The following is a 14816-nucleotide window of genomic DNA, read 5'->3' as shown; positions in this document are numbered from 1 at the left end:
GCTGGATGGTCTTTGGGTGGTGGACAACCCTATCCTATCCAACAAGGTCACAGTCACAGTCAATGGGCTGGATGTCAACGAGTTCCCTCCGGAGCTCACCATTCCCTTTGACACGTTTGTCTGTGAAAATGAAAAAGTATACCAGGTAATTCAGACCATCAATGCTACGAACAAGGGTCTTCCTGCTGTTGGACAGAAGTTCTTCAAGTCCCCCAGGGAAATCAGAAACATGAATTTCACAGTGCAAGACTTTGGAAACAACACAGTGGGGATAGTGACCAAGCGTGTGGTGTTTCAGAGGCGAGTCCAAGAGTACTATGTGGTGCATGTGGTGGTGGTGGAGGACAGTGGCTACCCAGCCCAGAGCAGCACTGGCACCCTCACTGTCCGCATGTGTATCTGTGAGACCGACGGGTCCCTCCTGTCCTGCACAGCAGAAGCAGTCTTCCTACCAGTGGGTCTCAGCACCGGGGCAGTGATGGCCATTTTACTGTGCATGGTCATACTCCTGGTGATCGTGGTGCTCTATGTAGGCCTGAGATGGCAGAAGAAGAGGGAAACATTTATGTCGTCCAAGGAGGACATCTGGGACAACGTGATCCACTATGACGTCGAGGGGGGCAAATACAAAGCAAATCCTCCCACTGCAGAAGTGGAGGAGAAATGAGAGTACTTGTAAAGACAGGAATAACAGAAAAGACTACTTAATTTGCAAAAGCTGTTTTACTTTTATAGACAATGGGAATAAAATATACAAGCCTTTCACTTCAGTTATCATAGTTTTGTGATGGTTGTTATTGTTGTTTTTTGTTTAAAATAAACTTGAAGGCAAAAAAAAAAGACAACAAAAACAGCATGTCAACGCAGCATTAGACCAGCTGTCACAGTATCAAATGTTGCACTTGTGGAATTACAAATACACACCGCTAGAGGGCAGGCTTCAGTTTAATCCGTCCATGGTCCATTCCCTTGCAGAGAAGTTGACATAACGGTAGGGTTGCAAAATTCTGTGACATTTCAATAAATTCCCTGGTTTCCCAGAAATCCTGGTTGGAGGATTTCGGAGTCCCAGTCAGTATTAGATAGAATGTCACAGTCCCGCCTGCCTGTGGGGAAAATAACCTGTGGTTACCCCATTGATTCACAGCAAAAAACTATTTTCTTCTCTGCTTGTTTAAGTCAATTACAAAACTCAAAAGTACAATGTCTAAACATACATTTACATCATTGCCTGCTCACAAGTGTTCTCACTACTTAGAAAAAGGCAATATTTTAAAGCTTCCCTCATGACTCTTTTCATGAAGGTGCTAGGAGCCACGTGAGTGAGTGAGTGAGTGCTAGCTAGCTACCGAACGGAACATTAAGCTAGCCAAGACCAACAACACAAACAAACGGACTATACAGCTACAAGTATTGAGTGGAGTTACAAACGGACTATACTAAACAAGTTAAATGCCTTACCTGTGATTAAATGTTTTCCACACACATACAGTCGCTACGTGTAGCCTACTTGGACAACGGGTCCCCAGATTTCCCACTCTCCCACACCCAATAGTCTGAAGCCACAGGGCTCTTCTTGCTCTAAGCAAAGGCCTTCACACCCAGTAGCTCTCCAGAACTGGGGGTTGAGAATCAAAAGAATCATAACATTACAACATGAGGCAATATTATTTAGGTTCTCTACTTTATTGAACAAGATTTCAAATTTAAACATACAAATAGCACACCATTCGCCAGAGTAAAAAACAAATGTAAGGAATAATGTAATACTTAAAATAAAAAAAAATGGATAAAATAATAAATATTCTGGTTTCTGGTAGAGTTTTTTTTGCTGGGTCAAAAATGTACATGACTGGATAATGTAATGAATATGGTGTACGCTCAATGAATATGGGCAATATTGGTAACCTTATCGTTGTTACTTGAAGATGAATACCTTCAGTGAGCCGAAAACAGCTTACAAAACACAATGTTCTGTGGCATGCTTGGCAACTTGCCACAGATGTAATTGTCAGTACAAAAAACACCTGACCAAGATAATAAGCTCAGACTAATTAAATTCACAGCCTTTTCATCACCAGTCTGCCACATTCGGTTTACTGTAAAAAAATACACTAAAACATCCTCCATATAAGTAGAAGATGTAACTTGGCATACTGGCTTATCTGTGGTTTGTGTACTACGTTCAGAAATCGGGATCTGGGCCCGCATTCACAAAGCGTCTAAGACCAGGGATGCTGATTAGGATCAGGTCACCCCTGTCCATATAATATAATTCATTATAATTTAAAAGGCAAAACTGATCCTAGATCAGCACTCTTTCTCTGAGACACTTTGTTAATACAGACCCTGTTGCCCTTCATTGTGACCTCTTCCATCCACAGACGTATAAATCCATGCTTCCACCTCAACCTTGCACCCCCCTGCCCTCACTGTCAACACCATCACATAGTGGAATGACACTGGCCTCGTGTCATTTGGGTGGGAAATATTCAAAGAGGAAAACAGTGTTCCGATACTAACGCATATACAGAAATATAAATGTGCCATGTATTATTTCCATATGAAAAGCTATGATCTAATCTTGAGTGGTGCAAAAATACACTGTTACAAAAGAAAAGGCACAATCATACGGCCATTCCGTGCCAAGACTAATGAAATAGGAGAAAATCTAATTGTTTTTCTTAATAATTTTTTGAAAACCAGAGAACCACCAGAACTATGCAAACAATTGCCTGAGTGTTAAAAAAAGGAACAAAACAGAGGCAGAGATTTTCTTCACGTGCAGTCACATTCCCAGACAGTCAATGCGATAGTGTTCAAAGGTACAAAACGTTGTCCAGAAGAAATATTGACATTCTTGTAGCATCCACAGTTGTGTTATTTTTTTCACAGAAAAAACAGCAGTATCAAACATTAAGCAAAGTCATTTCATGACAAACCAATAACATCTGCATGCATTTTTGTCATAATATCCAGTTTTGAGTACAAAGGCAAACAGATTACAAAATTCCACAGGTTGGGCTGCTGTTGCGACTGTATATGCATTTGAGAAAGAGACCACCTTCATGCCTGCCTGACCCCTGTAGGACTGATGAAGAGATAGTGTTGAACCTTTGTGTCCAAAACAACTTCTCATTAGTAGAGGGGGAAGATATTTGACTGCTGCATAGCCAATGAGAGTTAGTGTTTCACTCTCCACACCAGGCCAGAGAGACTAACGCTCAGATAGACAGGTGGTATATTTGACCCTCTCTTGAGTAAACTGTGAAGATGAAGTAGGAACGTTAAGCCCACATGGGTAGGTCAATGAAAATGAAAAATACCCTCGAGATTAAGCTCACTGCATGTTTAAGAATGAAATGGAACACAATTTGAGATTATTAAAGGAAGACAAAAGCTGTCAAAAATATCACAATGGGTAAAATAAATGATAACACAAAATTAAACAATTTATAATCATGTCCTGTCGGGTATATACTGGTTGTATGCTGCTATACTTAAACTAAAAGTACAGTTCAAGTTTGAATGCCAACAACATGTACAATGGAAAACACTAGCAATACATATATAATGATTACCTGTTGGCTAAGAATTGGCCAGTTGAATATTTCACAATTAAAAGGACAATTTGTTGGTTGCGTTCACCAACATACATACAGTACAAACATGTGCACACACACATAAACATACATTTTAGCCCTGTGATTTCTTAGACAACAGGCAACAATAAAAAGGTGAATATAAAATGCTTAATTTTGCACAATGATCAAACCGTGCTTTGATATCAAATAAGTGTGAAGTGTGTTCTGAGTCATATTGCCTTCTCCTCGACTAAATAGAGTTCTGAGACTAAGCAGCGCCAACTCGTACATTCCACTACATTAACTATGAATCGGTAGTTCCATGACAGCCCTCATGTCATTAAAAATATAGATCTATGGACAATGTTCCGCCTCAAGCAACATCATTGACAGTTTGCCAATGGGGCTGCAGAAGTTAAATTCTCTTCCTCCCATGCCATCCAATGCAACTCTCTGATGTTTATCAGACCTTGAATTTTATGTATGAACTGGTTCAATAACACACAGCACTTGGGTGCACATTCTCAGAGGAGTTACTGTACTGTGGGATAGAAGGGTTATAGTCTACATTCATCTGATACACTGATTGGGGTAGTGTACATTTTACTCTACTTTAAAAACAACTGAAACACAAGCAACAAGATACTTAGCGCTACTTTATTAAAAATGCCTCACCCCTTCCTCATTTCCCTCTCCTAGCCCAAACCCTTCATCACAGGATTAGACATTTGCAATGGCCTGAAAGTAAACCATCTATATAAAACACATTACGTGTGTCTTTTTCCCCCTTTCTCCTGCAAAGACGAACTTGAGAGGAACAGCATAGGTGTGTGGAGCTGCGTCCTAGACTTGTAAACATTACATGCTTTTTAGAGCAGTGTCTGAAGTAAATAATCCACACTTTTCTCCTGTCATTTCAACAAAGTGCACATTCCCCATATCTGCCAGTACATTTGCCAGTAAACCTAGTGAATATGCATCTATGGACAGCAAACAATTTAAATATAATCTATTCTCTAGTTTTGTGCAGCAAACCTTGTGTTTCCCATGTGTTGCACACTTATGGTTTTGTTGGGACATACATCAGACTCTTTCTCAACACTGCCAAACCGTTGTTTCGTGGACAGCTGCAGGTGCAGAATCATCAAATAAGCCCTAAAGACAGCACATTATCAGAAGGGGATAGAAGATAATGGGTGAGCTCAAAACCTTGGGAGAGAAATACAGAAAACAAGAGCTGTGATTTGGTAAATGTCTCCGGAAATGGGAAAGCTGGAGTGTGATTTGGTAAATTGGTCGATCAAGGCTGAACTCCTGTCCACAGCAAGTATGGGAGGGGCCTTACTTGCAAATGTGTAGGTAGTGTAGATGGGCCATTAGTCGTTGAATGTTGTACCAGGAAGTTCGTTGGTCAGAGTGTGCCAGCGCTCAATTTTCTTGTCCTTGTTTTTGAGACAGTCGAACCAGTGTTTGAGCCTCTCCCCATTGGCGCTGATGCCCAGGGATACGCCACCTGAGAGCGGGGACGGGAGAACAGCAGAAAAGGGTAAGAACACAACAGAAAATGGATACACCTGAGCTCAATTTGGAGGGTCATAGCAAAGGGGTGTGAATACTTGTATACATTAGATATTTCTGTATTTAATTTTCAATAAATACATTTTTTTTAAATCTAAAAACACGTTTTCACTGTCATTTTGGGATATTGTGTATAGATAGATGGATTAGATTATTAAAAAAAATATATATTTTAAGTTCAGACAGTAATGCAACAAAATGTGAAATAAGTCAAGGGGTATGAATACTTTCTGAAGGCATTGTATTATAATCCTCAACGTCTAATATTTCAAAATACATTGAGTCCTTGTAATTTACAGAACTTCCCTCACTCAGACAAGTTCAAGTGCACTTCAAGTTCAATGTCTCGCCCACCAACCACATGTTGGCACGACAATCTGAAAGGCTGATAGCCTGGCTGGCACGCACCAGGGGTCACTGTTTCGTGCTTGCTCCTTTAGAGCTCAGTTGTTTGTTGTTGTCATTTAGATCCAAGTTTGTGTCCCTGGGCAGGTATCAGGACACATGGAGGCCTCTGGTGGGTGAACAGGAGTTGTAAACAGAGGTGCCAGGTGCAGAGAGGCAGGGGAGCCCAGGCTGGTCAGGAGTGTCACTGGTGTGGATGGCAGGGCAGTGTGCAGTTGCGCACAACGCTTTGGTCACTACGCTTGGTAACGCCTGCTTAGTGCTTACCTATAAAATCGTTGGACTTGCCAATGTCGTAATCCCACACGGTCACCTCCAGTGTCTTCTTGCTGAGATCTGCATATTTGATTTCATAGAAGAACTCCTACAAAAGTCAGTAAAACATTTAAATAATGTAAAAACTTGACATGCCAAACAGCTTCTTACAGAAAGCAAGGTTATCCCCCCAAAAAGATTCCACCAGAAACATAATCAAAGGAATCTTATTTAAATACTAGAAATATAATTTTACATAAAGTAAAATTGTGTGACTTGCTTCAGCTATTTTTTTTTAGTTGAAGATTATTATTTTTTTTTAAACTTAAGTGAAGCAGTGAAATATCGTCAAGAATATATAAAAATATCTGGTCTGATTACTTTTATGGACTATTATATTAACCTTATTACTTTGCAGTGTGGGGCAGTTAGAGCCCATATTTCATCACACTACTACACTTTAACTCATAAGGAATTAGAAAAGTTTTAGGCTATTATTTAGGGAGAGAAATATGATGGTGCATCTAGTGGAAGAAGTTTGTTAGTGTTGAAAAATTGGTTTAGTAGAGGGAGGGACTTTTAAAAATAAATAGTTTATAGTAGCCATCAGTGGGAGACTAGGAAGTAGTAGTAAGTAGCCCAGAGGTACTAGTACCAGGACATTGCAGTAGTAATATTTATAGTGAATGTTTTAGATAGGTAGGCTATAGGGTTAACTATTCACGGGTTACACCTCCGTCACTCAGTCGCGTCGTTGCCACTGTGATGAATGTCCTACGGACGCTGCAGCTGCACATATTGGTGCCTGGCTGATGACTGAAACCCAGTCACTCTGAACGGGGCTTGGAAATACGATGACAGTGTTAAAGTAGGGAAATAATAAGTAGGAAAAACTTTGCCATCATTATGATGTTGTCAAATTTACTTTAGAGAAAGGGCAATGTTGCCATTAGCTAGCAAAGTTTTGATGAAATCTTCACCAGTGCTAATTAACAAAGCATTGAGTAGAACATTCACTTGGGCATCAGTCCTCAAGAGAATGTTCAAAACAATATTGTGACAAAACATGCAACCCATGAATATTGTAGTTTGGTTAGTGAGTGTGGGGGTTGTTATAGCGGGTTCGTTTTTTAGTGGGTTGTGGTGAGCTGTGTGTCATCATTCTCATGTGCTCCCCAATTGCTATAATTTGATTGGTAGACGATATTTCTGTTCCAATATGAATAGCAGAGAAGTAGACTAAGATTTCATACACTATACATTTTTGTGTACTTTTTGGGGGAAAGTGTTCAAAGTAGCTGATTTGCATCCAAAGTCACATTGTTTACAATGAATAGAATGTTGAAAGTCATGGGAGTTTTCAATAATGGGAGCTTTAGAATGTTGAAGAAACCCTATGAAAGTGGTGTTTTAGGAGGTCAAACAGTTAGATATTTTAACAAGTATAAATGTGTATAAAAGTATTAAATAATGTTATCAATGACAATTAATTACTGCTGCCTATAACCATACATAATCATGCTGATAGAGGGGAATCCATTTAGTTATCAATCCCACAATACTCAAATGTATCTGTTCGTCTTATTGAATCAAAATGCCTTCCTAATGCACAGGAAGCCCAGGTTGCCTTATCTTGAGCCGAAAGGCCAACAAGCAACAGGATGGAAATGGGTTCTAAAGGAAATGTCATTGGAAATGTCAAGGCACAGGCTTTGCGTGGTCTGGGAGGACGCCATTCACTCTGATATGGCTGAACACTCCGATGTGAGCCACTTGATGCTGCAGTCGAGTGCTACAGTAAGCTAGCTCTTTGGCAGCGGTCTGAGCATGAAAGCGGGGCCTCTCTGGAGCCCACTGCTCTGAACAGCATAACAGACTCTATGGTAGAGTGGTTGTGTGGCATTTAGAGAAGAAGAGGCAGGCTCAGGAGATGTGGGGGAAACAAGCTTTTACTACAGTCAAGTTGGCCTCTCAATGACAATTAACAGAGGGCTGATCTGAAGGAGGCCCGGAGCATCATAGCCGAGTCGGCTGGAGGGGATGGAAACTCACCTCTGTGCCCTGAAACATCTTCAACGGATAACTGGCTTTTCTAACCTAAGATTTGTTGCTACTTGCTACTTTGCCATGCTAATGGCTGTGATAAATGGTAAAATCCAATAAAATAATTACAATCTTCTTTATTCAACGCATTCTAGTAAAAAATGAACACTAGTGTGTGATACCCAGAGAGATTGAGGTGCCAGATGTGATGGTAAGAAGAGATGTGATGGTAAGATTAGTACATGTAGAATGAGTCAGTATTAAAGTTGTGATTTTCATATAGTTCTATCATTCTGGAAAAAAGTTAGGTATAATTAGACAAATTTGAAAAATGAGTGTCATAAGTAAGTTGATAAAGCTTTATCTGAAAATGTCTGGTTCCTCTTCAGTCTCAAGTCTTAAATGGGAAGGATTATTGGAGGGATTTGTGATATCTGAGAGAGACAAGACAGCCCTGAAAGAGAGACCGAAAAGAGAGGAAGAGAGAGTGAGTCCTTCCTTACCTCGTTAAACTCTGGGTTGAGGGTCTTCTTCTTCACAGCAGTCTTGTGCTTTGACTTTTTGTTTTCATCAGGCTTCAGGTACCTGCAGACAAGACATAAAGCAGTAACCTTCATTGACAGCAAAGGTCTCTCTACAGTCTACGGTTGTTTTCTGTGGATTCTTGGGTGTGCTGTACACTATAATAGACAGGCAGTCAGGAGATTCCATCCAGGGACACAGAATGTTGAAACGTCTTGCTTCTCTGAACTCTAAGTAGTCCAGCAGGAATGACTGACTTAAATATAGCGATATCATATTGGACATAACATTTCCAATATTAAAAGGAATGAGAAAAGGTATTTATGAAAATGAATGAGACAGAAAATATGTCTAATTAATTGAGCCTGATCAAACTGAATGTTATACCAATTCTACCACCAGAGGATGCTGTGGCATTATATTTAATAACCTGATGGTGGGCAGCATACTGAGGCCAGCTCTAAGTAAGCTGTTGCTACAGTGACTGACAGTCTATGGGTTGAAAGGTTGATTACCATATTGTATTAACATACAATAGCATGGAGTTGGTGGCTCTAGACTAGGATTGCATCCCAAATGGCAACCCACATTACATATAGTGCACTACTTCATAAAAGCACTATATGGGGAATAGGGTGCCATTTGAGACACAACCTAGGTCCCACTGAAAGCTCTGATCTCCAGAAATACATTTAAAATGTTCGCAATGCTCCCGAATAGAAGTAAATAATGGAAGTCATTACAATGACTTCCTACAGCAGTGGTTCTTTTTGTGCTGTGCATACTGACAATGCACAATGACAGAGTCTGGAGAGCAACAGTCATGGTTAGAGTCTGGAGAGCAACAGTCATGGTTAGAGTCTGGAGAGCAACAGTCATGGTTAGAGTCTGGAGAGCAACAGTCATGGTTAGAGTCTGGAGAGCAACAGTCATGTTTAGAATTACAGGAGTGCTGGGCACCCCATAACAATCAACACCTCCATAAATGTTTAAGTAAAAAAATGCATAATATTTCGAAGTCAGGAAATCCAAATAGATTTTGGGCACCCCCAAGAGTCAATGTGTGATTTAAACCCTGGGTGGAGTAGTGGGGTTTGACTGAAGTTGGAGCTCAAGTAAGTTTGATCGAGCTCCCCACTGAGTCCAGTAGAACTGCAGTACTTGACTCTGTCTGTAGTAAGGCTCTCGCTATAAAGCCAACTGCTTTCTTCTCAAACCAACTTGACTGCATAGTCCATATTGGCCGACATCTCACACTTTAATTAAATAACATAGGACAATATTTGCCCCATACACAGCTCATCCTGGCCTACAAACTCTACTTGTACCCTATAGAATGGCTACAGTGTCAAAAATGTACTAGTCTCAACAGTGCCTGAGGAAGAACATGGGGTAAAATAAAATGTCTCTACTCCCTTTCAAAAGTAATATACAGATCTCACTTGTGGCAGGAAAGAGAGATTTTCTCTGAACCTTATTACAGACTATAGCAGCCTCTAGCTCTTCAGACTGAGGAATTCCATTAGCTGCTAGAAACCTCATTCAAGTTCAGAGGGAATCCCATTTACAAGGCCCCATGTGAAGAAAACACAGGTCTCCACAATCCAGTCAATTAATTAGCCGATCTAAGATTCCCATAAGTGCTGTACGTGGATGTGCTCATGTTCAGTTGACAAATGAATGACCAAGCTCCTGGATACCTATGGAGGCTGCTCTGTATGTATTTTATTTTAATCTTGAATAATCTTGTTCCATGGTAATAGTATAGCAAAGAAATGATTACCGCAGAGCATTGCACTGTGATTTTATGTAGATATACACTCAGTTGTCAGTTTGGTACACCACACCGTTCATGAAAATGGATCGCTCCTACAGACAATGAGTCATGTGGCCATGGCTTGCTATATAAAGCAGGCAGACAGGCATTAAGGCATTCAGTTACTGTTCGGATGAACATTAGAATGGACAAAACGAGTGACCTAAGCGACTTTGAGTGTGGTATAATCATTGGTGCCAGACGCGCCTGATCCATTGTCTCAGAAACGGCAGCCCACCTGGGCTTTTCACGAATGGCAGTGTCTAGGGTTTACCAAGAATGGTACGACAAACAAAACTCATCCAGTCAGCAGCAGTCCTGTGGGTGAAAACAGTTAGTTGATGAGAGAGGTTGAAAGAGAATGGCAAGAATCTTGCAAGCTAACAGGCGGGCCACAAAACGGCATCTTGGAACACACAACTTGTCGAACCTTGTCACGGATGGTCTATTGCAGCAGACGACCACACCGGGTTCCACTCCTATCAGCTAAAAACAAGAAGAAGCAGCTCCAGTTGGCACGTGATCGAAAACAGTGGACAATTGAGGAGTGGAAAAAGTGGCTGGCCCAACGAATCCCAGTTCCTGTTGCGTCATGCTGATGGCAGAGTCAGGATTTGGCGTAAGCAGCATGTGTGATTCAAACCCACACTAACACTGTAGATGTGTGCTGGAGCATGCGGTATCACCGCTAGACCAGCCAGGCCACACAATTTACCATTTTAGAGCAAAACTATATAATTCTATTATAAAGTTGAATAATCAGGGATAATTATAAGAGTTTGCTTTGGGGCTATCAAAGTGATGAAACCATGAACAGGATTAGTTTCCCCAAAATGAAATACCAATATTTTACATTGTGCAATAATCTCCATATCTCATTGCTCCTGGGTGTCTAATTGATCATTATCAGGGTATTTAGAGCAGCCATTAAAAATATTTCACCGTTGCACAACTTTTCACTTCCTTGTAATCTAGACTCAAAGGGGAGTATGGCTAGTTTGAAGCTTTAATTGTGTGTAGATGTCGAGCTCATTCATTTGAAAACAAAAAATCCTGCAGAGAAGCCAGTCACTCAACACTGTTTGGGCCATACATAGTCAATAAAGCCGGCAGCACAGCCTTGGCATGCCAACGAAGACAAAAGAATGAGTCAGAGGGGATACAGGGGTTTCTATAATCTAAGTTGACACTGAAAATGTAGAAGGCCTTTGAGAGAACCAATAAAGTGCCCAAACCCCTTTAACACAGACTATATTAAAGCATTTATGAGTCTCTATTCTCACCACTGTGCAATGTTAAATTCTGCGTGCGCTTGTCATACATTCACCCAGCCTGTCAATCAAACGTTTCCTTTGACCACGTGTAACACTCAGAGGGACCACTGCCCTGTCAACTGGTGTGTGTGTGTGTGTGTGTGTCTGTGTGTGCAAAAGAGCTACAGGCCCAGTACAAAAGCCAAGCTTATCATCAACACAGTGGGTTGGAGCGACTCAGTGTCCGGCAGCCTTCTGAAGCCAGACAGCCATGACATAGACATTGGGTGTCGGAGGACAGGAAAATCATTGCAGCTCTTCTCTATTCAACAGAGCATACTCCTTCGCTGCATCTAAAATAGCACCCTATTCCCTATGTTGTGTAATAGGGAGACATTTGGGATGCAACCCTCCTTCAAGCCCTCATAAAAGGGAGTCTGTAAATCTATTATCTGGGTTGCAAGTCTTTCAGGATTTGGGGAGTGGTTCTCCATCGCTGGTTGGAATTGCTGTCCTCTCTCTCAATGAGTCTTCCTCCTTTCCCACTTGGCACACACTGGTGTGAATACATTTTTTTTCCATGTCATTTCAATGAAATTACTTTGAACCAATGTGGAATAGACGTTGAATTGAGGTCTGTGCCCAGTGTATTGTTTTTGTGGAGTTCTTGTCAGTGTAATGTATTGCACTTCCACCATTCAGCGAGATGAAAGAAGTACAGTAATGTTCAGGTGTGATTAAAATAACACCCCTTCATAATTGCAGCCCTCAGGATGGCCTCTTGCGCAGTACATCTCTTTCATGTTGGGGTGTAATCACAGGAGATTCACCGTTGAAATGTTAGCACTGCTGGTAGCTGTTTTGTTCCAGGGACTTTATACACCGTGGTGAATTTGGATCTTGCTTTAGTCTGCTAGCAATGATTGCCAGCCCTAGGCTTAGCGAGATCCTTTGGCTAAATGTCAAAGTAAATGATGTTATCAGGGTAATCTGAGTTTTCGCATATATTCAAAAGAGGTATTGGCTGATAGGCGATGTAGAGATGCATCATGTTTTTCAACACTAGGATCAAATGTATTAGTCTAGTACTGTATCAGACAACATTTCCAAATGGAGGGAACTTTTGTTACCCTAATAAAAACAGAGAAAAAGTAATAAACCAGAGCTTGATTCCATACAGACAGACCTAAGAGATGATGAGCAAACATCAATCCAGTACCACTAGAGGTCTGAAGTGCGTGTGTTTGGGGACGTGTGCTATCTCGAGAATGTGTGACAAACTCACGTTTTGACGTAGGGATCTGAGAAGCCGTTGGCGTCCATGGCGGCGAGGTGGGCACAGCGGACGATGCCCACCACCAGGCCAGACTTCTGGGAACTGTACTTGAGGGAGATCATGATACGCCCTCGCTCCTCCAGGGACTTGTCATCTGTCTTGTCGATCTGCGGGGTAAGGATTGGGGACACACAGGGGTCAGGGGTCAAAGGTAATGAGCATAGTGAGTAGATAGTGGAGGTGTCATGCTCGATAGCTACATAGTCTTACACACGTCACATTATATACTCTATCCTATACCACCATCATTATTAAGAACATTTTGATGCAAAGTGGATCTTCTTGAAGTCCAACAGTTGGATCAACAGTTTAGAAGTTACAATGGTTATTATTCACTTCCACAACCCATTACATGAGGAGACTGGAGGAAGAGACTAAGTGGGATGTACATAGTAACTCCAACAGTTAGGATTGATGGCCAAGTTTTGAGTAAGGGATTTTTAGATTGGCTTTTTCTCCAAATGCAAATGTCATGGATCAGTTTCGGAATCTAATCGAATGTTGTGACCTGATTTGGAGTTTGATTTTGCAAAGTGAGTATTGCTGTGTGCTTCTTAGACTACACCTATAATCAATCTCCATGCAAGACACTCAAAGTCCATACTTGGCACAAGTGACTGCACAGCCACAGCGCAACTCTTCGCAGTTACTTTAATACCATGTGCCCATAAATCTTGATTACATTCCAAACCTAAGATGTGCAAATTTGCCTCCCGGGTGGCGCAGTGGTTAAGGGCGCTGTACTGCAGCGCCAGCTGTGCCATCAGAGTCCCTGGGTTCGCGCCCAGGCTCTGTCGTAACCGGCCGCCACGCACAATTGGCCTAGCGTCGTCCGGGTTAGGGAGGGCTTGGTCGGTAGGGATGTCCTTGTCTCATCGCGCACCAGCGACTCCTGTGGCGGGCCGGGCACAGTGCGCGCTAACCAAGGTTGCCAGGTGCACGGTGTAGCCTCCGACACATTGGTGCGGCTGGCTTCCGGGCTGGATGCGCGCTGTGTTAAGAAGCAGTGCGGCTGGTTGGGTTGTGTATCGGAGGACGCATGACATTCAACCTTCGTCTCTCCCGAGCCCGTACGGGAGTTGTAGCGATGAGACAAGCTACTACAACAATTGGATACCACGAAATTAGGGAGAAAAAGGGGTAAAAATTTGTAAAAAATAAAATTAAAAAAAAGATGTGCAAATTTACCGATTCACTGTCCACCTTATCGGAAATGCACTTTGCCCAGAACTCTGGGCTAATGACGCTAGCTAATTTGCTGTGCAGAAGGAGTCTGATAATTCCCGCCCTGCTGTGTGACTACTCGTTTACGTTTGCACTGGGTTTCAAACAGCCTCCCGGTTCAAACGGTGAGAGAGCACAGTAGATGAGCGATGGGGAAAACAACCGTGCAGTGGAGAATTTGAATAGAATAAATTAACTGCTGAAACTGAGAGACTTTCAAGGCCAACTGAATCATCGTTGGGGGAGAAAAAAATTATAACAGCAAGTCAAAATGCAGACCAAAGAGTAAGGGCAATGAATGGAGAGAGAGAGAGAGAGGGAGAGTGCACAAAAACAAAAAAGGAAGAAGTAGAGAATTGGACATTGGTAAGGGGGACAGATAAAATGGAATGTACACTGCATTGTCATATTGTCTGAGGTTCTTATATCTTCTACTGTGGAAATTCCCTGACATATGTTGCATTATTCATCGTGGAACACACAATATTGTGAATCTAAAGCAAAAGTGTGTAAGTGTTCCTAATAGCACAATGTTTCACAAACATACTGGAAATACCCAAAGTGTTGTATTGCTGAGGTAGAAGAAAGCATCCCGCATCAATATTGTGACTAACAAGAGACGGCATGAGAATCAACAAATTTCTTCTGAGCAGATTGTCACCATTCAAAGTCCAGCCCCGTAGAACGATCCCAGATCAGCTGTAGCAGAGTTCAAGGCGCCACCTCCCCTACTACCCCTGATTCAACCTGACCACTCTCTGATCAACCCTGTCCTGTTGTCCCTGGTTACGCATCTACAT

General features: G+C 41.8%; 1 protein-coding gene across 1 annotated transcript in view; it reads right to left on the bottom strand.

Annotated features, from left to right (window-relative positions):
- Positions 1-1740: 1740 nt before the first annotated feature.
- LOC139418081 (double C2-like domains, beta) overlaps positions 1741-14816 on the bottom strand; it is a 282128-nt gene continuing 269052 nt past the window's right edge. The window contains exons 13-16 of the mRNA XM_071167258.1: positions 12742-12899; positions 8369-8450; positions 5835-5931; positions 1741-5097 (exon numbers count right to left, since the gene is read on the bottom strand). Coding sequence (XP_071023359.1) covers positions 4961-5097; positions 5835-5931; positions 8369-8450; positions 12742-12899 — 474 coding nt within the window. The 3' untranslated portion in view covers positions 1741-4960. The remainder of the gene's footprint in view (positions 5098-5834; positions 5932-8368; positions 8451-12741; positions 12900-14816) is intronic.

The sequence above is a fragment of the Oncorhynchus clarkii genome, chromosome 10 (genome assembly GCF_045791955.1).
Source record: "Oncorhynchus clarkii lewisi isolate Uvic-CL-2024 chromosome 10, UVic_Ocla_1.0, whole genome shotgun sequence".
Classification (NCBI taxonomy): domain Eukaryota; kingdom Metazoa; phylum Chordata; class Actinopteri; order Salmoniformes; family Salmonidae; genus Oncorhynchus; species Oncorhynchus clarkii.
The sequence above is the reverse complement of the archived record's forward strand: the minus strand, read 5'-3'. Positions and strand labels throughout refer to the sequence as shown.